At 41.8% G+C, this 21,277-nt stretch overlaps 2 protein-coding genes across 5 annotated transcripts in view; one reads left to right on the top strand and one right to left on the bottom strand.

Moving 5' to 3' along the window:
* Positions 1-21,277, top strand: part of ADAMTSL1 (ADAMTS like 1) — a 956,380-nt gene that overhangs the window by 751,264 nt on the left and 183,839 nt on the right. For both annotated transcript variants that reach the window (XM_063609087.1, XM_055294157.1), the window contains 2 exons: positions 1,800-2,101; positions 10,801-10,930. In XM_063609087.1, the coding sequence (XP_063465157.1) occupies positions 1,800-2,101; positions 10,801-10,930 (432 nt within the window). The remainder of the gene's footprint in view (positions 1-1,799; positions 2,102-10,800; positions 10,931-21,277) is intronic.
* On the bottom strand, positions 6,489-7,536 carry LOC129490367 (ras-related protein Rap-1b-like). Of its 3 annotated transcripts, none has more exons than XM_055294176.2 (2): positions 7,313-7,536; positions 6,489-7,171 (listed from the first exon to the last, which is right to left on the bottom strand). In XM_055294176.2, the coding sequence occupies exons 1-2, from the start codon at positions 7,492-7,494 to the stop codon at positions 6,940-6,942; spliced, it is 414 nt and encodes a 137-aa protein (XP_055150151.1). In that variant the 5' UTR covers positions 7,495-7,536; the 3' UTR covers positions 6,489-6,939. The 3 variants fall into 3 exon arrangements, with proteins under 3 accessions (XP_055150151.1, XP_055150150.1, XP_055150149.1); XM_055294175.2 differs by having other exon boundaries at positions 6,489-7,312; positions 7,439-7,536; XM_055294174.2 differs by having other exon boundaries at positions 6,489-7,536.

The following is a 21,277-nucleotide window of genomic DNA, read 5'->3' as shown; positions in this document are numbered from 1 at the left end:
CTGGGGTCAGGCCTTTCTCAAAGGGTCTCTTGCTATGCCTCAGAGCACTGAGAGCTGCTTTGGGGGAAGTCTTATCTTCTAAGCAGACCACCCCTGTTCCACATGAAGCCCAGGCTCAGGCCCAGGACACATCTTTGTTGTGTTCCTTCCAGTTTGGAAATTTGGATTGGTTTGCTATTAGAATTTCAATTTCCCTGAACCAGATAGGAACCATTTGCACTTGCTAGCATTTAATGCTATAACCTTCTTATCAGTTCTTTCATTGTCTGCCAAAGTCAAGGTTAAGGAGCCAGGTTTGCATGCCTCCCCAGCACGACTCCCTGTGAGAAAGCAATAGGATCATGGAAAAAAATGAAAAATAAAAAATAAAAAATTATCTCAAAGTTTTTCTCTGAATTATACTAACTTTTTGAAACTATTAGTAGTTGCTTCTGGGCTTTTTTTTCCTAGGCCCCTCTCAAGGTCATTATAGTTATGGCTACGGTTGATTAATGAAGATGGGAGGACATTTTTGGAGATTTGGGTATTTGTCTACGTTCTAGAGAAAAACTCTGAAGTTCTTACTAATGTAGCTTGTTTTAGGGGACTGAGTGTGAGGATGTTGAGCACACTTGTCTGAATGCAAAACCTCTCATTTACAGTGGTATGTGTGGATTTACATTTGTAGCACGGCTTTTCTCTATGATATAAAAAGAATTGGAGCTCAGACTAATTCAAAGAATGTGTGATGAACAAGACTTTGCACCATTCTTGGAAACTTACACACAAAAATACCTCCTTATACATATAAATAAATCTCGGGAAGCATATTGAACAAAGAAAGTTACAGAATATGAGACCCAGACTAAAAAAAAAAAAAACAAACTTCCTTAAATATCTCCAAGGGCTTATTTTGTTATCAGTATCAGTCTGCTATAAGAATAGCCAGCAACTTGCAAGAGGCACAAGTGACGGTGTCACAGGGCAAACCCCAAAACTGAGGTCTAGCCTGGGTGGGACCTCATGGGTTCTTGGCTTCATGCAGAAAGGAATTCAAGAGCTGGCTGACAGAGCAAAGTGAAAGCAAGTTTATTAAAGTAAAGGAATAAAAGGGTGGCTACTTCATAGGCAGGGCAGCCCTGAGGGCTGCTGGTTGGCTATTTTTATGGTTATTTCTTGATCGTATGCTAAACTAGGGGTAGATTATTCATGAGTTTTCCAGGAAAGGAATGGAGAATTTCTGGAATTGAGGATCCTCCCCTTTTCAGACCATATAGGGTAACTTCCAGACATTGCTATGGCATTTGTAAACTGTCATGGCACTGGTGGGAGTGTCTTTTAGTATGTGAATGTATTATAATTAGTGTATAGTGAACAATAAGGACAACCAGAGGTTGCTTTCATTGCCATCTCGGTTTGACAGGATCTCGCCGGCTTCTTTCCAGCATCCTATTTTATTAGTGGGGTCTTGTGAAACAAATTCCTATCTCACTGGAATTTCGAGTGAGGAGAAGAAACCACCAATTCCCTGCTCGGAAGAGCTACCACTGTGGGTGCAAAGTAGGGAGCAAGCAGGTGGTCTCTGGAATGTCTTGCAGCTGGGAGTTCATGGGACATTCATGAAGCAAGCAACCCAGAAACAGTGGCAAAATCGCTTATGAACTAAACTGAAGCGCCATAACAGGACAGGGTGGAGGAGCCCCGAGCACCCCGGGACAGCTCTGGGCACTGGAGGCAGGTGGGATGCAGCCCCTCACAGCCCCCATGGCCTCCTGCCTGGGGCTTCTCATCCTGTCCTCTTGTTTGCTTGCCGACTGCAGGTTCATCCCAGAGGCCTGGTCGGCCTGCACAGTCACCTGTGGTGTGGGGACCCAGGTGCGAATAGTCAGGTGCCAGGTGCTCCTGTCTTTCTCTCAGTCCGTGGCTGACCTGCCTGTTGACGAGTGTGAAGGGCCCAAGCCAGCATCCCAGCGTGCGTGTTATGCAGGGCCATGCAGCGGGGAAATTCCTGAGCTCAACCCAGACGAGACGGATGGGCTCTTCGGTGGCCTGCAGGATTTCGACGAGCTGTATGACTGGGAGTATGAGGGGTTCACCAAGTGCTCCGAGTCCTGTGGAGGAGGTAAGAAAGGGGGCTCTGGCTCATATCCCCACCATCTTCTTGCTCTTTTTCTCTGTCTTCTCTTCCTGCTTGCAGCTGGATCACGTGACTGCCTCAAATCCAAGAATGATAAGCAGGAGGAGGAGGGGAGGCAGCCATTCTAAATGTAAAGCACACTGAATGAAACACAGATGTATTTGTCTCTTGGCTCCAGTGGTTCTCAGACTGTCAGCTGTGAGTGGCCAGTACAACAAATGCTTTGGCTTTCAGTTGTCATTCTGATGTCTTGCAACATATCATCGTGTATCTGGCTGAGAAACACAGTTGACACTGACCTGGCAGTGCTCTCAACATTGTTTTATTGATCTCTGCCCTTGCCTCAGTGCATGCCATGTGAACCAAGACCCAAGAACAAGTCAGAGTCCCTCCGATGTACTCAGCTGATTTCCCAAAGTAATATCTGTTTACATCTCGAGGAAGGGTGTCTAAAAGGTAATTGATACAGTGGTAACCTGGAGCTGGAAAGGAGTTTAAAGATCAAAGTCTGACCCCACCCGCATCTTACAGATGAGAAAACTAAGAATCAAAGAAACAAAGTGATTTGTTCAAGATCATACAGCTGGTGAGCGACAGAGCTGAGACTAGGACAAAGCTTTCCTTTCTCTGTCTAGAGTCTTTCCATCGTACCACACTTCTTTAAGCACCTAGAGAGTTCTTGAAGCTTTCTCATTATGAATATCAGTTAAGTCATGTTAAATGTTTCCACATATATCCATCTGGTTCTTCTTGGTGTATTCCATGGTGATAGAACAGTAGATTCAGTGATTCTTTCAGATGTTATGAACAGGATTGTAGTGGCAGAGGAAGGCATTGAAATCAACCATTCATTCTTCAAGATTACGATCTTTCTTCCCACTCTAAAAATACGGTAGATTCATATTGACACCATCTCCTATGTCTACTCCCAAGAGAGATTTTAATAGATGAGGAAGCGCCAGCGGATTTCTTGTCAGGTCTTTCCCTGGCTATTAGTAACCCCTTTGAGCGTGTTGAGATTCTGTTTTCTCAGCAAAGATTCTTAATAACCGGTGGAAAAAAAGTACTAAAATGTTTTCCCAAAACTGTTTTCTAAACCATGACATTTTGGAGACTTTGAAAGTGCATCTTTTGTCATGATTGAGAACGTAAGAATAAATGCGCCACACTGTTCACGTGTAGTTGAAAAGGAATGAATAGTGGAACAAGTACTAGCAAAGGATCAACTTTCTCCAGCAGGTCTTTTAGTAAGCGTTTAATAGTCCTGACCTTGAGGTTCTTGTTTGTTTCCACATCTTCCAGTTTCAAACCCTGGAATGCTGAAGTGTTTTAATGGAGAGCCCTGGTATGTTAAAACCTAAATTCTTCCAAATGATTCTGGAAGACAGTTTCCTGGAACTCTGTGTTCATATGGGACTCTTCACTCACTTTGAGAACATCTTTTCTTTCATGCTTAATGAGAGAGAAGTGTTAAATAAGCTTTGGTGATCTCTGGAGCCTGGGCAGGAGCTGAGAGATCAGGTAGAAAGGCTGTTAGCGAGTGGCTACAGTTGCTTCTTTCCAACATAGCAGATGCCTCAGCATTCAGATGGTTGTCCTTTCATCCCCAATTTCCATGATCACCTGAATTGAATGATCATTATTTCTAGTCTAAAACAAATGTGCTTTAAAAAATTATTTATGGTCTCTGAGTTATAGTTCTCAGTTACAAGTCAAGCCTGGAACTTTATGAACAGATGGAAAAAATAGATGCAGTAATGGAATATCTAAATAACCAGATACCTTTTTCTTTAAGAGTCTAACCATTCTGCTGCCCAACCAAGGGTATAAAATTTGAAGTGTAGAGTGTATGTGGAATGTATTTAATTTAAAATGTTTTTGGAAGATACCGATTTAGAAATAATATTTGGATGTTTGAGATACAATTGATCTCTACCTATAGAAACTAAGTGTTTTTATATAAAGTAAATTTTACATCCTTTATATCCAAAGCAGGGTAAAGTTACTGAAATTTCTTAGGTCTTTAAATGTCAACAACTGAACACACTTACCTTCAGTTATGTCACTGTGCCAAGGTAATATATTTATGCCTAAAAAGTTAGAGTCAAAAATTCCAAAGTGATGAAAATATGCTTGGGTTATATGGTCCATATGATGCCCATATGCACTAAAAAATTATTTTAGTATATAGGACGTGTATATTTTCAAGTCTTTGTTCGGCAGTAACATTTTACTGTATTATCAACTTTGTTCTTTCACCAAAATGTAACCCACAAGGTTATATATATTTTTAATTATTTCTTCTGAAGCCAACCAAAAATGTGCAGGATTAACAAATAGATTTTAAATCAATTTTGGGTTGTAGGGCCGGTCAGGCTAATTTTATTGTTTTTGTAATCTCAAGAGATGAAATTGGATAGACACAAAAGTAACCTTTCACCTAGCAGAGGTAGCAACCAGAAGGAACTAGTTAGTAATTTAGTCTGTAGTTGGTGGCTGTGTTTCCCTGAGCTGTCATCAAATATCATGTAACAATTATACTATTCTGGGAGATATAAACACTGAAAATCCCATTTTCTGGAAGGTCGAACGCGAGCCTAACCTGCTGAGATCTGTATCCTGTGTCCCACTATCACTTCCTTGTTAGATTTTAATTTCCCACATGTGAACTGATAGGTGTTATCAAGGAAAACAACTTTGAGCCTGATCAGCTTTATTGTATTGAACTCCTAGACAGTAAAATCCACTTTAAAATCTAGCTGGGGGAAAACTTGACATTGACTTCAGCAAAAATGGAAGATGAAGCCTTGTACCTGTTGTTCCCCTTTCCTTACAAGTCCCCCTTCCTTTTTGCTTCTGTCAAGAAAGGAAAACCCAGAATCATCAAGTACTGTGCTTAAACATGTTCTCTGTCGGTTTACAATGTCCTCCTAAGAGCATATATTAGCTCTTTTGGAAAGAGCACAAACTTGATGAGCTAACTTCTCACGTCATGCCTGCCTTCCATGGGCCAACTCTACTGTGAACTCCAAGGTGAAGCCCTCAGAGTTTTTCCCTCCTCCAGCTTCCCACACTCCCAGTTCCAGGGCGGCTCCCTCACTCCAGGTTCATGCTCCCCAGGCATCCCATTCCCACCTCCCCTCAGCCTCAATTGCATGCTGTGCTTAGAATGCCCTGCCCTTTAGCCATTGCATTTGTTCATCCTACAAAAATGTATTGAGTGTTGACCACAGGGCTGGCCCCAGATACTCCTTAATTATGACAGAACTTCTGTCCTTAGTTTCACCCACCACACTGGGCTCCACCTAAGAAGGATGAGGCAACTGGTCCCTGTGATAATAGAGATTTAACGCACAGCATTGGGGAGGCCTAGAGCCTTGTTTTAGAATACTTTAGATTAGAATGTAATAACTCTGGAATGCTTCTTAGTCTCAGCACTTCATCACCCCATGGGTTATTTTCATCTTTCAGCTACGATTATTGGTTTGGGGTTATGTAAATTTGTGTTTGACAAACCTAAGAGAGGAGATTATTGGTGTCTTTCTAGAAATCTAGCCCTTACTTTCCCCATTCCTTGCAGTCTTAGAAGAGCCTAAGTTCTTTTTTTTTTTTTACAAAATTGAACCATTTTAATTAAGGCTTTTAGTTTACATTTGGCCACCTCAAAGTAGTTGTAACATTAGGTTGGTCAATTTAAATACTGTGGCTCCCCGTTGGATAGACACAATCTTTACATCCAAATGTTAATGCATACAAAGCAGCAACACGGCATTGGTAAACAAAACAGCAATAGTTACTGCAAATTAGGCCTTGTGACCAATTACATATGATTAAAATTACTTCCCACATTCACACCAACAGTACTCACCCACCACTTAAAACTCAACCAAAACGTTACACACGTGAAACAATCACTAACGGGCAAAAATACTAAACCTGTGCATTTGGTATTGCAAATACACTTATGCATGAGCAAGGAAGCAATTCACAGTGACAGTCTACAGCTGCAGAAGCCTGAAAATGATTTACAAAAGTTGTTAAATCATTAAAAAATTGTTTGAAAATATACACTTCTTGTTGTAGGCACCCACTGTATATACAACTATAAACATTGTTCCTTATGTAAACAGAAGAGGAAATATATAATAAGAAATTTGAAAAGTCTGGACATTTCCTTCCCAACAGATATTAAAGGCAATGTATTTAAGACATTATACTGAAAGGACTATCATATTTTAAAGACAAGATCACTGTCTCCACAGGTTTTTAAAAAAATTTTAAAAACTATATAGCTGTATTAATCAAAGCACTTGTTTTCTACAATAATAATCACCTTAAATTTCTTTAAAAAAATTACAATAAACTACAAGTATCAAAGAAGCAAAGTTATCTAGAGTAGTCTACGTAGGAGCTCTTCGGACTTTCTTTTATTATGCTAAAATAGTGGTGCTTTTAGGATTTACATCATTGTACTCTCCAATACAAAGTATGAGGCAGGGTTAGAGTATACAGTACACCATTTTCATACACGTACAACATTGGTGGATGAAGAATGTCTCTTAGCAGTAATACTGAATGTAATCTCTGCTTTTACCAGCTGCATACTCTAGGACTATTATATAAGTAAAAATCTCTCTTGTGATACTGAAAAGTGATTAGAATGTGCAAACTGATATAGTAGCTTTCATCTGCCTCTTAAAGGGTACCACCACAGGAAAGTCCATTTAAGATGTTCGTAGGTTTAACAAAGTTGGAATGTTGGCACTGTTGAATTGGACAACAGTTCTTCAGACCTGACTCAGAGCTGCAATTCACTTAGTACATTAAAGCAGCTGACATGATGACTTTTTGCGAGCCTTCCCAGGCACTGGAGTTTTTCTGTTAATCTGCCACACTAGGTCATAAAAGATCCCATTAACATTTATTTTTGATTTTGTAGAAGAATCTAAGAATGCACAGTTGTTCCATTGTCTTGCTAGATTTTGACCTTGTTCCTTCCCTACAACTCTTTCATCTTCCAAGTCATACTTATTACCAACAGTAATCATTGGAACATCATCAGTGTCTTTAACTCGACGAATGTGTTCTCTCAAGTCTTGCAAATCATTAAATGTGGACTGTGCTGTGATGGAATAAACTAATGCAAAGCCTTGTCCATTTCTCATGTACAAATCCCTCCTCGCTATAAATTGTTCCGTTCCTGCAGTATCCAAGATTGCAAGCATACACTGTTGTGTATCTACTTCAACTTGCTTTCTATAAGAATCTTCTATCATAGGATCATATTTTTCAACAAAAATTCCTTGAACAAATTGTACATTCAAAGCAGACTTTCCAACGCCTCCTGGGCCAAGAATGACTAGCTTATACTCATGCATGATGCAAACTTGTCAAAACCTAGTACCTCTCACGCTGTCACCGGGTTCCCGCAGCCAGTGTCACCCCCACGCTCCCTCCGGGTTGCTCCTCTCGGCACCACAGCAGTCCTGCCACTGCCACCGCCGCTCCAGCTGGTTTACACACCTGACTCTGGGCGAGGTTTGGCAGTGTCCAGAAGGGCCTAAGTTCTATCAAGAAGGAGTTCACAAAGTGGAAACACAGGTCACATCACTTACACACCTTCACACACACACCTGATCCAGTCACTTTCAAGTAAAGCATGTGACAAGCCCACGGTCACTTCCTGCCTCGGGATCGTTGACCCAATTTCAAAAGGTTTTCAACAGCTGAATAAAGCCAAAATATGTTTTATTTTAGACTCTCATTTAGAATCTCTTGAATACTACCAAACAGGTAAATGAGTTAAAAATTTAATTTCTAAGATAACCACAGCTCTAGATTCTGTATGGGATAGAAAGCTACATCCAATGACTTCTCATCACTACATTAATAATACTGGGCTATTCCAGTGGGAAGTATCAGTGATTGTATCAACAGTTTCTTATGAAGTGTTTGGCTGTGTCGTCCTACCATGAATTTCAAATGGCTCATCCCAGCTACAACCAAGAGAACACCCTGCAGTCAGCATTACAGAATATGATGGAATAATTTGAATGTCTAATAGAAATCTCAAATGCTCCACCCTGAACTGGCCATGATATATTTAAATTAAATTTTGAAGGTCATAAACAATTTAGAAAAAAGAAAATATAAAGATACCATCACAGCCACAGGGTAAATATTGTGATTCTTTTTTTATTTTTATTTTTATTTATTTATTTTTGAGACGGAGTTTTGCTTTTCTCACCCAGGCTGGAGTTCAATGGTGTGATCTCAGCTCACTGCAACCTTCACCTCCCAGATTTAAGCAATTCTCCTACCTCAGTTTCCCAAGTAGCTGGGATTATAGGTGTGCACCACCATAGCTGGCTAATTTTGTATTTTTAGTAGAGATAAGATTTCACACCATTTTGGCCAGGCTGGTCTCAAACTCCTGACTTCAGGTCATCTGCCTACCCTGGCCTCCCAAAGTGCTAGGATTACAGGCATGAGCCACTGCGCCCGGCTTTGTGGTTCATTTTTTTAAAAAAATGTTTAATTTCTAAGACTTACAAAGAAGAAAGGTGATTTGGACTCCAGTTGAGTCACTTTTTAAATGATGGTCTTCCTAAGTGGACTAGATCAATGTCACATCAACCTAGGAAGTATTAGCTGATGATTGAGCTGATGACTTCTTGGAGACACACAGGGTATGTAGGAGGAGAGCAGTATGATGGGTCAACTGTACTATACTAGGTAGTATCTGATGAAGCAATGCAGAAAATAAAGCAAGGCAATATGTGTGTATTTATATATATTGCTAATTACATGGATAGTCCCAGACTCTGCTATAACTATATATAAATGTCCAGCTATAGATAGGTATCTTTAAATGTAAGTATCTTTATATACACAGCTATGTATGGGCTGAAGGCAAATTAGTAAGAATGTCCCGTCTTGCCTCTTCACTCAAACTGAACTCTGCTGAAATGATTCCAGACAAATGCCTAGGTTATTCCTAAAGATCTCCAGGGAAGCAGATAGGACAGCCTCTTAATATTTTTAAATATTAAGTCTATCAGTCAGTACTAAGGGCACAGCCATCCTCAGCTTTACCATTTACATCTGTATGAACTTAAGCAGGTCTTTTCACCCTTCCCAGCCTGTTTTCTTTTTTTTTTTTTTTTTTTTTTGAGACGGAGTCTCGCTCTGTCACCCAGGCTGGAGTGCAGTGGCGCAGTCTTGGCTCGCTGCAAGCTCCGCCTCCCGGGTTGACGCCATTCTCCTGCCTCAGCCTCTCCGAGTAGCTGGGACTACAGGCGTCCGCCACCACGCCCGGCTAATTTTTTGTATTTTTTAGTAGAGACGGGGTTTCACCGTGGTCTTGATCTCCCAACCTCGTGATCCACCCGCCTCAGCCTCCCAAAGTGCTGGGATTACAAGCGTGAGCCACTGCGCCCGGCCTCCCAGCCTGTTTTCTTATCTGTAAAATGGGGATAAAAATAGTGCTTACTTTGTGCAGTTGTTGAGAGGACTGAATGATGCATGCCAAGCTCTTAGCCTTGGTACCTGGTTAATAACGGGCATCCTGTAAATGTTAGCTATTGTTATTATGACTGAGCATCAGAATGAAATGTCTGGTCATTACCTTGCTCATTTAAATGTCTCCACAAGGGGACCAGGTGCAATGGCTCACGCCTGTAATCCCAGCACTTTTGGAAGCCCAGGTGGGCAGATCACTTGAGGTCCTGAGTTCGAGACCAGACTGACCAGCATGGTGAAACCCCATCTCTACTAAAAATACAAAAATTAGCCAGCCATGGTGGCACACGCCTGTAATCCCAGCTACTCGGGAGGCTGAGGCAAGAGAATCGCTTGAACCCAGGAGGCAGAGGTTGCAGTGAGCTGAGATCATGCCACTACACTCCAGCCTGGGCGAGATTCTGTCTTGAAAAAAAATTTTAAATAAAAATAAGTGTCTCCCCAAAGGCCCTGCAGACCACCTTGGAGAACTTCCCAGTAACCTTGTGCCAGTCACTGCTCAAACTGCTGTTTCACTAGCACTGAGTCAGGGCCTGGGGGTGTCAGTGGGAAGGTTGTTTTCCACGGCTGTGGTTGTTATGCATCTTATTCTCTTTCTTTGTTCCAACTTCCAAGGCTGCCCTAGGTCACAAAAGAAATGAACCAGCGTCAGAAGGCAAACAGCAAAGACTGGAGTCCTAGATTCAAGACCTCAAGAGCCCAGCAGTTTACAGAATTCTGGATATAAAACATGGCCTTGGGCCTCCCTTCCAAATACAACAATCTCCTTTTGATTAAAATATAAGATGTGAAGGTCTTGGGCCCCTTTTTTGTCACCCTGTGCTCCTTGTGCATTGAATTATCACGTTCCATCATTGGTGGCATTAGCCTCGTGGCATTTTTTTAAGCATTTCAAGAGTCTAGGTAGCAGCCTCTCTTCTGTGGGGGAGTTGCCCTCCTCAAGGAGCATGCTCACAGAGGCAACAAGCTTATGAATACTTTCTCCCAGCTCAAGTAATGCTTGACAAGATTGGCAGTCCTGGGCTTTAAACCGCCGTCTCTGACATGCAGCTAGAGTCCTACAGATCACAGGGACCTCCCACCAGCTGCCTTGTCTACACTTCATCACCCCCCACACACACACCCACTTTGCACTCTGGCCTGACCGTGTGATTTGTACACAGGTGTCCAGGAGGCTGTGGTGAGCTGCTTGAACAAACAGACTCGGGAGCCTGCTGAGGAGAACCTGTGCGTGACCAGCCGCCGGCCCCCACAGCTCCTGAAATCCTGCAATTTGGATCCCTGCCCAGCAAGGTAAGGGATGTGTGGCCTGCCCTGCTGTCCAGGGGCACGTACAGAACTGGGTGCATCTTTCAGTGGGCAAGACTGTAACACTTATTTGTTTCTCAGTGTTATGAAAACCAATTAGCATCAGTTCAAACTTTTAGTCAAATCCACTTAAGTTTAATTGAAACCAGGGCTTTGGAATTCCAGCCCAATCAATGGTCATGCCAGAATCTGGAAGATACCGTGCATTCACTTGAGCCTGTGGCATGGCTGGTATGTGTGTGTGCCACGCAGTTGCCTTCCCCTAAAGGGAACATGAGGTGACCACCGACTTCATGGGCTCTGGCACCTTTTGGCCTGTGTCCTAAGCACTCACACTGTAGTAATGAACTGGTCTGTGAATTGCAGAATGTAAGGGCCTGAAGCAACTGGGTGGTATAATTGATCCACTGTGAAATCTATATGCACACAGCATGCAGATTCATTATAGCATGCTCTGGGGGTGTGTGTGTCATTCCACATGCGTAAAATCAATTAGAGCATTTCATTGTTCAGCCCTGCCTGGGTCTCATTATTAGCCAACATTGAGTCACAGCCTTGATTGAATTAATCAATCCAATCACTGCTTCAGTCCCTACAATTTTATGGTGTCTTGAGAAACTTGCCTTCTAGATACTTCTTTTTGAGCAAATCTCATCTATGGGTTTGGAAGGGAGACGTTTAAGAACCAAATCCAGACTTTCAAATCTGCTGATGGAATGAAGAAATGTTGCTGAATAGGGTCAGATCCTAGATAAAAGAGGGAATGGTGATTTTGAATGACAGTTTTTCTCTTTCTGCAAAGTGTGTCATGTAAGAAGTAGTTAATACCTGTATTGCTGTCAGGCATTAACAATAGTTTGCTGGTCACGATGATGCACTGCTTGTATTATTTCCCAGCTGGCTAGATTCCTTTCTTTGGGACTTGGAGGGTATAGATCATAGTCCTCCTCCAATCAGATGGAGGCACATCCCATGGTGACACTCCTCCTGCTAGTCACCAGAGTTGTTCTGTATGATGATCTGAATGGCGGACCAGGGCATTCCCCTCTTCAAATACAGAAGAGGGCAACTCATGCCATATTCTCCAAGGCAACCGTAAAATCAGTCAGCCACTGCTTTGGAGAAGCACCCCACCCATGAGAACAGCAGTCAACAAGATAAGAGTCAAAGTCAGGTCCCGTACATGAAATCCTGAGTAACCCCCTTTTCCCTGCCCCACCTGGTTCCACATTTCTGTCCTAACTTCGCAGCTCTCTAGTTGTTGAGCCTAAATGCGTGGGCAAAGGGCACCAACTTTTCTATTTGACTACAGTCCTGTCATCTAGGAAGAAGCAGTATCGATTCAGCATGGAAAGCCTGCAAGGTTCTTTGTTAGGCAGCCAAGAGGCCTGGCTTCTCATCCTGCTGTCACCAACTAGCTCTGTGGCCTAGGGCAGGGTGTCTGCCCTTTATGTTTCCACATCTGCAAAGTGAACTAGTTGTATGTGATGATCTGAGGTCACCAGGACTTGCTCACATGTCCCATGATTCTTTATTTTGTAGGCGGAAGCATTAAACAGCTACTCCTGCCGCTGTGTGCTAATCATTCCTGTAATTTCTGTTCTGCTTATTTGCCATTATTTGAAAAACATGCAAAAGGGTCTTTCTAACCACATTCCTGTGTTGTAACAACACCTAAATGCTGAGGCAGTGCCGAGGAGTCAGTGCCTGGGACCTGCTTCAAACTGCTGGGGCTTGTGGTCCCTAAACCCTTCCTTGAGCACCAAAAGGAATAGGACATGAGATGTTATTTCTCATTCTCAAAGTACTAACTATGGTTAAGTTACATAAGGTTAGGTTATCCTGTGACCCTTTTGTTGACTCACAGACAAGAACTGTTGTTGAGCTTAATGTTGTTGCATTTGCTCCAGATAAACTCAATCCTCTGATTTCCCACCAGCCAAATGTCAAGCCAACAGGCAAGACCTCTCACTGGGCACAGCCAGGAGTTTCTTGGGTCAACCATACACATTTAAACATTTGTAGAAGGTTGCTAATTGCAACAATAAAGGGGACCAAAGTATAATGGCCTAATCCCATCCAAGAGTCAAAATAGATTTTCCTCCTAAAAATGATAAATGTATAGAGATGCCTTTCCTGTGGAATATCTCACTCTGATGTCGGAGAAAAATCTCTCCTTCCCTTCCCCTGGTGTTCAATGTATACAGAAGATAAAATATATTTGGTAGGAGCATAATAGTGTGTTGTTTTCCCACACAACCCACAACCTCTGTTCTGTTGGGAGCAATTTAGATCTTTAATTCACAATTCTTACTCCACTTGGTTCAGCGTTCCCTGAACATTTTTGTGTGTCTTCTGATGGGATGCAAGTTTCTAGATTGTGTCCTTTGGGGTCTTGGTCTGTGCTGCTATGCATGTGTTTAAAAAAATACCATAGCATTTTCAGTGGGATATAACAAAATGACACTTCACATCTTAGTCACTGGGCCTTTGTCTCTGAGAGGTCACCCCCTGGTTAAGATAAATAGGCAGTTGTTAGTCCCAGGCAGTTGTTAGTCCCACTGAAAACCAGTTAGGAAGCCACTTTTTTTCTTGTATGTAGTCAGAATTATCAGATCACATGGAGAATACCAAAGGCCCTAGAGGGCAAGTCCAATCTGTTTAGCCAGGCTTTCTAAGATTAAACTTGGCTTCTCTTGACTCTGTGTGATGGCAGGGATTGTTTCAGAAGCACATGTCTAACTTTCACCAGGTTTAGGCAAATACGTCCTCATACCTGGTTATTCACAACAGGAAGATGTCTTCTCAAGCTGGAGGTATTCTGACTGTCCCAATTTGTGTGTTTGTGTGCACGTAGTGCCTACGTTTTTTAGAACACTTTTTAAAAATAGTCATTTTCTGTTAGAAGAGTACTAGATTTTAGAGTTCTTGAGATCAGCTTTGTGTCTGAATCCTCCTTTCTATATTTCTGACACCTAGTATAATGTTTGACACATAGCAGATGTTTATTAAGTGTTTATTATATAGATGAGTATGAAGGACCAGGGCCAAATTTATAGGTAGCAACGTTTGGACCATATTATCAATGACAGCTGGGAAGACCTCAGTGCTTTCCCTCCTCTGCATCCACCTTATCCTTATCCCTTCTCTCCCACCTTCCAGATGCTGTTGATCCTTTCCTTAAACTTAAGGATTTAAGTGCCAACTTAAAACATAAATAGCCTCAGGATTGAACCTTTTTTTTTTCTTTTGAGACAGAGTCTCGCTCTGTTGCCCAGGCTGGAGTGCAGTGATAATATGTCAGCTCACTGCAAGCTCCGCCTCCTGGGTTTACACCATTCTCCTGCTTCAGCCTCCCAAGTAGCTGGAACTACAGGCACCCGCCACCACGCCTGGCTAATATTTTGTATTTTTAGTAGAGACTGGGTTTCACCGCATTAGCTAGCATGGTCTCGATCTCCTGACCTCATGATCCACCCACCTCGGCCTCCCAAAGTGCTGGGATTACAGGCATGAGCCACTGTGCCTGGCCAGGATTGAACCTTTTATGTTACCATGCATGTATGGCAAAGTATCCCCCAAGTAAGGATACAAGGGCAAGCTTTAATAGAAAAGAGAGGGACAGGTGGAGGTTAAGTAAGTTATAGGCATTACCCAGGGAGGAGTTTGATTGTCAGGAAAGATGGAAAGTAGTATATGGAAGACAGATGTTAATCCCTTCACAACTTTGCGTAAGATTAACCATAAGAAGTTAGGACCATTTTTGCTTGTGAGCTCCCAATGAGAATTTTCTATCAAAGTTAATGAGTAATTTGTGTGTCTAAAAGCCATATCATCCACCCAGTCCTTCAGTGGTGAAACCAGCTCAAGGGAGAAATACCCAAAAAGGACCTAAGATCAACCATTAAAAAAGAAATCAGCCTCCTATTATTAATAAGGTTTTCTGTGTTATAATTATACAAGGAATACATAAATATTCTCATTCTTTAAAACTCAAGCACAGCAGAATAAAAAAAAAAAGAAAGATATACCTTCCCCTTTCACCACCATCTTCTTCAGTTCTAGTTCCTTCTTATACCCAGAGATAACCATTGTTAATGCTTTGCTACATACACTTTCAGATATTTTTCTATGAATTTATATACATATAAGCAGATATACGAATAGATAAAGATTTTTCCCTTTGTAAATGGGTTTTATTTTGTATATTGTTGGGAAACTTGATTCTGTCATTTAATATTATGCACTAAAAATCTTTTACATCCCTGAGACACCAAAATAAAAGAACCAGCACATTGATTTAGACCTACTCTGTCACTTTCAGCTATCTGACCTTCAAGAGGCCATACACCTTTTGAATCCTCAATTTTCTCATCTCTGAAATAGGAACATAGTAGGCACTCAAAAAAATTCATTATCTTCTCCTTTCTTTTCATTTTCAAACTAGTACTTCTAGTTTAAAAGAAAACATGATTTTTAAAAAATCAGGACTTAAATTTTATTAGATGTTTTTATTTAACTAAAGTCTTAATAATTAAGCTTTAGTCTGGGCGTGGTGGCTCATACCTGTAATCCCAGTACTTTGGGAGGCCAAGGCAGATGGATTGCTTAAGATCGGGAGTTCAAGACCAGCCTGGACAACAGGGCAAAACCCTATCTCTATAAAAAATACAAAAATTAGCTGGGTGTGTGTTGGTTAAGGGGGATGCACGTAGTCATAGCTACTTGGGAGGCCAGGGTGGGAGGATCACTGACCCCAGGGAGGTCAAGGCTGCAGTGAGCTGTGATCACACCAGTACACTCCAGTCTGGGTAACAGAGTGAGACCCTGTCTCCAAAAAAAAAAAATAAACTTTAGCAACTATCTCCCTGGTTTACATTAGCAATGACATGAGCAGCCCAAGGAAAAGCAGAATGTACTACCTTTAAAAAAAAAAAAAAGTGTATGACTGTTATTAATTATAGCATTTGATAGCCTGGGCAGTGTGTGTTGAAAAGATTTGGTAAACGTATGTGGAGGAGGGGAATTAAGTAAGCAATGAAAGCCAGATGCTGAAAATGAAGGAAATTCCAAGCAATTTCTGCAGCTTTGTTCTAACATACTTTTTAAACTAAACTTTTATTTCTGTGCAACAGAGAACAGCTGAGTGGTACAGAATAGATAAACAGGGAAGGGGGAAAAAGCTCATAATTCCAGCAACAGTACTTGGTTTCTGCCCTCCCCCTGCCCCAGCCCCAGTCTCTTTTCTCAGACCTAGGATGGTTCTTAGAACCAGCAAGAGCTATAAACGAAGCTTGAGAATCCCTGTTTGAAAGGAGAGAGTTAAGAAACACGTCTGAAAGGTCACAGAGTCTTCTCTTTAAAAGCATACTTCAGAATGTCTATTTTATTATACACTAACAAAATCCATGTATACTAGCAGCAAATGATTTCCAATTTCCAATTTTCTTTTATATTAGCTTACAATGGCTAGTGCAGAAGGTGCTGCCTTTTAACACAATCATATTTTAATTTATTTGATGGAGCTTTCAAAGCTTTGCAAGCTCTTCCCCTCTGACAACTTGTTTTAAAGGTTACTGTTTCAACATGCTCTTGAAATATTGGTTTATCTTCTGCTGTACTCCTAAATTTCCATACGCTGCCTTTTGGCTCTGTCCACACTAGCTTTTAAGTGCTTAAAGCAAAAGTACACCAGAGCTCACTGGCATCCACAGAAATTGAGTCCATATCCAGGCGCCTTTGAAGAGTTAATGCTGTTACTACTGTCATCCCCCTTGGTAAATTCAAATGTATCTTACACTGTCTCTCTGTTTTCTTCCATTGATGGATAGGAATCTGCCATAGCCTGTTCCTTAATAGTTGGGCCTGACTGGGCCAGTGGGAGTCTCTTTTGTTTCTCTAGTGGGACTGTATTGGCCCAGTGATCACAAATGTCCCCAGCAGCATTTTGACATCAACAAGGGTAAAGGTCATGTATTTATTTGCCTCAGGGCTAAAATCTTCATTTTTCCTAGATATTCTTTTCCATGTGTGAGCATGTGTGACCATGGAAAGGAATATCTTTACATCACCTGTTACATCAATCTTGAATCTGTGAGAAATGAGCTTTGATGATATTGGAAATCACTTTGCGGCTGGGCACAGTGGCTCACGCCTATAATCCTGGCACTTTGGGAGGCCGAGGTGGGTGGATCATCTGAGATCAGGAGTTCGAGACCAGCCTGGCCAACATGGCGAAAACCCATCTCTACTAAAAATGCAAAAATTGGCTGGGTGTGGTGGCGTGCCCCTGTAACCCCATCTACTCAGGAGGCTGAGGTAGAAGAGCCGCTTGAACCCAGGAGGAGGAGGTTACAGTGAGCCAAGATCATGCCATTGCACTCCAGCCCGGGCAACAGAGTGAGACTCTGTCTCAAAAATAAATAAATAAATAAATAATAAAGACAATTGCCTTGCATGCATATATTTAGTTGCTGCATGGGTTTGGGGTAAAAATCAAGGGGTTAGATCTACCTTCCCATCATGTCACCTGAAAGCATATATGGTATGACTCATTCTAAAGAGATAGAAACATCAGCGTTAGGAAAATCCATGCAATTACGTCCTGAGAGGGAAGCTTTTCTAGTTTCTTAACATCTATGTGATCGGACAGCACTTTAGACCACATAATTCTGCCTAGACTCTGGGAAATGTCTTTATATAGACCACTGGTTAAAGTTAACTTTCTGCACAAATATTAAAGCAGAGAGTGTTTTTGCATCCCAATTCAGAGAAAAAAAAAAAAAAAAGAACATGTAACAAGCATCTTTGTGTCTGCTTGTATTTGGTCGTCACGGATGACGAGAAGACAAAACCCTGTCCTAAAGGAGTTACCAGTTAATAGATGAAGAAGATTTCAAAATACTAACTTTATGAATAGGGCAAGCGTGGATTTCGGTGGAAGCTTGAGGCTGAGAGAAGGCTTCCTGGAGGAGGCAATGCCTATGCTGAATGGTAAGGCATAAGCAGGAGTTATCCAAATGAAGAAGGAAGATGTTGCAGGCAGAAGGAAAACCATGAGCACAAAATGAAGGACAAAAAGTGGAAGCCAGTGTTAGAGAGTGGACGGAGGCCAGATCCAGGAGAGTCCAGTGTGCCAAGTTAAGTTGTTTAGACTTTATGTCCTGTGGGCATTGAAGAGCCATTGAAGGATATTAGCCAGGGGTGTGGAATCGTCAGATTTGCTTAGAGAAAGATGACTCTGGCTGCTCATCCAAGACAGCTAAACTCTAAAAATAGTGGTTAGCTTTTATTGTAGGCACCTTTCCTTTTTCTCATGTAGAGTCAAAAATAAATAGTGTGCTCTGTGTGATCTGAACCATAACATTCTTTCACTGAAAAATTAATGCCCTCCTGTCCCAGGTATGTTCACATTGTGTTTGCTTCTATGATCAACCCAATGCGTGTTGACTTGGCCTAGCCACCTGGGAGGAGGAGGATACAGCCCCAAGGAAGGGTGTCAGGGCGTCATGAATGTTCCAGTTGTCTGGTCCCTGGCGGCCTTTCCAGCTCTAATATTCTGTGATTCTTTGAAGGTAATGATAATTATCCACAGAATTGAAGCTTTTCAACAAAGAAGGAAAAATTCTAATCAGAAAAATACCTTGAGTCAAATTTAAGTTCCAAAGACAAAGCACCTCTATTAGTTACAAAGCAGGAACTGGCTTTAACTATAAAGAGCCACGAGAAGTCTGCAGGGAGCAAGACTTACATGGCCATAAGAAAAATGTAGGTGAAAGCATTCAGTCAGCAAGGATGGTTCAACACTGAAATGTTGAATGTTTTTATAATGCCTTAATGGTGTTTGTTTATGTGTAAAGGATACAAATATCCTGGATGCCTCCATTTATAATGTTATGCTGCCCTTTAACATAACTAGAATTTCTCTTCCTTCAGTCTCCATTGAACAAATGTCTATTGAATGCCTGCATTGTGCCAAGCATTGTGTGGGAGATACAGTAATGAACAAGACCCACTTTGTTCCCTGCAGCAGCCAAAGCCAGAGCTTGGGAATGGTCCTGGAGGGGTCACTCTAGTTTCTAAATCCTGGATGCCTTAAGTGCTGCTCTTCTTAAGACACTTATTAACTTAAACCTCCTGAGTTCTTCACTGCACTAAGAGTTGATGTATCTGTACCAGTTATCAACCTCATTGTTCATAAGCACCATGAGAATGGAAATATCACCACCAGATAGCTTTCTCCTGTGGATATGGTGATGAAACATTGGAGTTTTATAGTTCAAAACCTTCCAGCTTACAAATCAATCAACAGTACCAGAGTGGAGTTTCCCAACATAAATCTTTTTTTTTTTTTAAGTTTTTCACTTTCCCTACAATCTAGTGTTTCCAAAGTCCTAAGGTAACAATTTAAGAGCAGGCAATAATTTGGCTGATGCTTTGAAATGATGATTATTGCTTCCTGAGTATATAAGATGCCTTCTTCGGAAATTGTGAGCAGAAGTCCTCAGGAACAATTTGACAAGAAGAGTTTTTCTATTGACCTTGTAGTTAGAAATATGCTATATTACTATGTTCCTTAAACTTGGAAAACAAAGTAGGAAAAAGACTTGAGAAAGAGGTAGAGAAAAAGAGATGTTTAAGTGACATAAAAATGAGGGAGTGAAAAAGAGAATGCTCTGATTTGTATCCAGTAATCTGGCAGATACAGTTCAGGAACAGTTCATACTTGTGAAAATATTATTCCTGTCATGGTGCCAGCCAAGGTTAGGCAGTTCTTAGGTTATCTGCTGCAGGTGCAGAAAGATCTGTCACAAAGCAGAGCCCAGCCAGCTATCTTCTTTTTCATAGTGAATTCTTCCTTCATCCGTGTATTTTCCATTCCCTCTTTCTCTTCATCATTTTATCTAGTTATCTTTATCCAGGGCTGCAGTGCACTGTGGTGTTTATGTCAGGGACACAAGGAAACCTAAGGGAAGAATGATTGTCACTGCATTAACACAGCTCCCAGACCTGTAGATGCTCATTACCTTCTCATGAGGCTTCGATTTTTACACGGGCAGTTACTGTCCTTGAGGCCTAGACATGCACAGACACAGGCCGTAGGCTGCCTGCTGGAACAGCTGAAAGTGGTGCCTTCTCTGTAACTTACTGCTATTGACTCTGGTCACTGAGTGGATAGACACAGACACCTTCTTGGCTGCCTAAAGGAGCTACTGTGTGATTCACAGAGGTAGAAAGGGCCTCTGCCGGAGTTGCCTGGAGCTTGACACTTACTCCACTATTAGTGAGGCTGTTAAATACCAAGCCGTGACTTACTTTGATCATCTATATGCCTCTGGAAGAGATGGCCGATTGTCATCTCAGCATGGTTTTTCTTTTTTTACCAGATATGATTTTTCCTAATGGGGGAATCTTGGCAATTTTTAAGAATGGGGGAACTTCAGGAGGACAAGACCCAGAGGAGACTTAGCAATGCCAAAGTTAAACGTTCCCACCAGGAGTAGAGATACTGCCTGGAAAAAAAGAAATATCACAGCGTTTTAAGATCAGACAGATGTTGGCTTTCTCACTTGCTCTGTAGCATGGGCTGGTGTATTAGGCTGTTCTCACGTTGCTATAAACAAATACCTGAGACTAGGTAATTTATAAAGAGAAGAGGCACTGGGTGTAGTGGCTCATGTCTATAATCCCAGCACTTTGGGAGACTGAGGTGGGAGGATCACTTGAGCCCAGGAGTTTGAGACCAGCCTGGGCAACACTGTGAAACCCTGTCTCTACAAAAAATACAAAAATTAGCTGGCCATAGTGGCATGCACCTGTTGTCCCAGCTACTCAGGAGACCAAGGTGGGAGGATCACTTGAGCTCAGGAGGTCAAGGCTGCAGTGAGCCGTGAGTGCACCATGCAGTCATGCCACTCAAAAAGAAAAAAAAAGAAGAAAAAAGAAAAGAGGTTTAATTAGCTCACAGTTCTGCAGGCTGTGCAGGAAGCATAGCAGCATCTGCTTTTGGGGAGGCCTCAGGAAGTTTCCAATCATAGTGGAAGGCAGAGCAGGGGTAGCATGGGCTACTACTTCACATGGTGAAAGCAGGAGCAAGAGGGAGAGTGCGGAGGTGCTACATACTTTTAAATGACCAGATATCACAAGAACTCACTATCTTGAGGATGGTACCAAGAGGACGATACTAAACCATTCACGAGAAGCCACGCCTATCATCCAACCACCTCCCACCAGGCCCCACCTCCAACACTAGGGATTATATTTCCATATGATATTTGGGCAGGACAAGCTACATCAGCTGGCCACATTACCTCTCTAAGACTCAGTTATCCT

The sequence above is a fragment of the Symphalangus syndactylus genome, chromosome 9, assembly GCF_028878055.3.
Source record: "Symphalangus syndactylus isolate Jambi chromosome 9, NHGRI_mSymSyn1-v2.1_pri, whole genome shotgun sequence".
In the NCBI taxonomy this organism is placed as follows: Eukaryota; Metazoa; Chordata; class Mammalia; order Primates; family Hylobatidae; genus Symphalangus; species Symphalangus syndactylus.
Note: the sequence above shows the minus strand (reverse complement) of the source record. Positions and strands in the feature narration are given on the sequence as shown.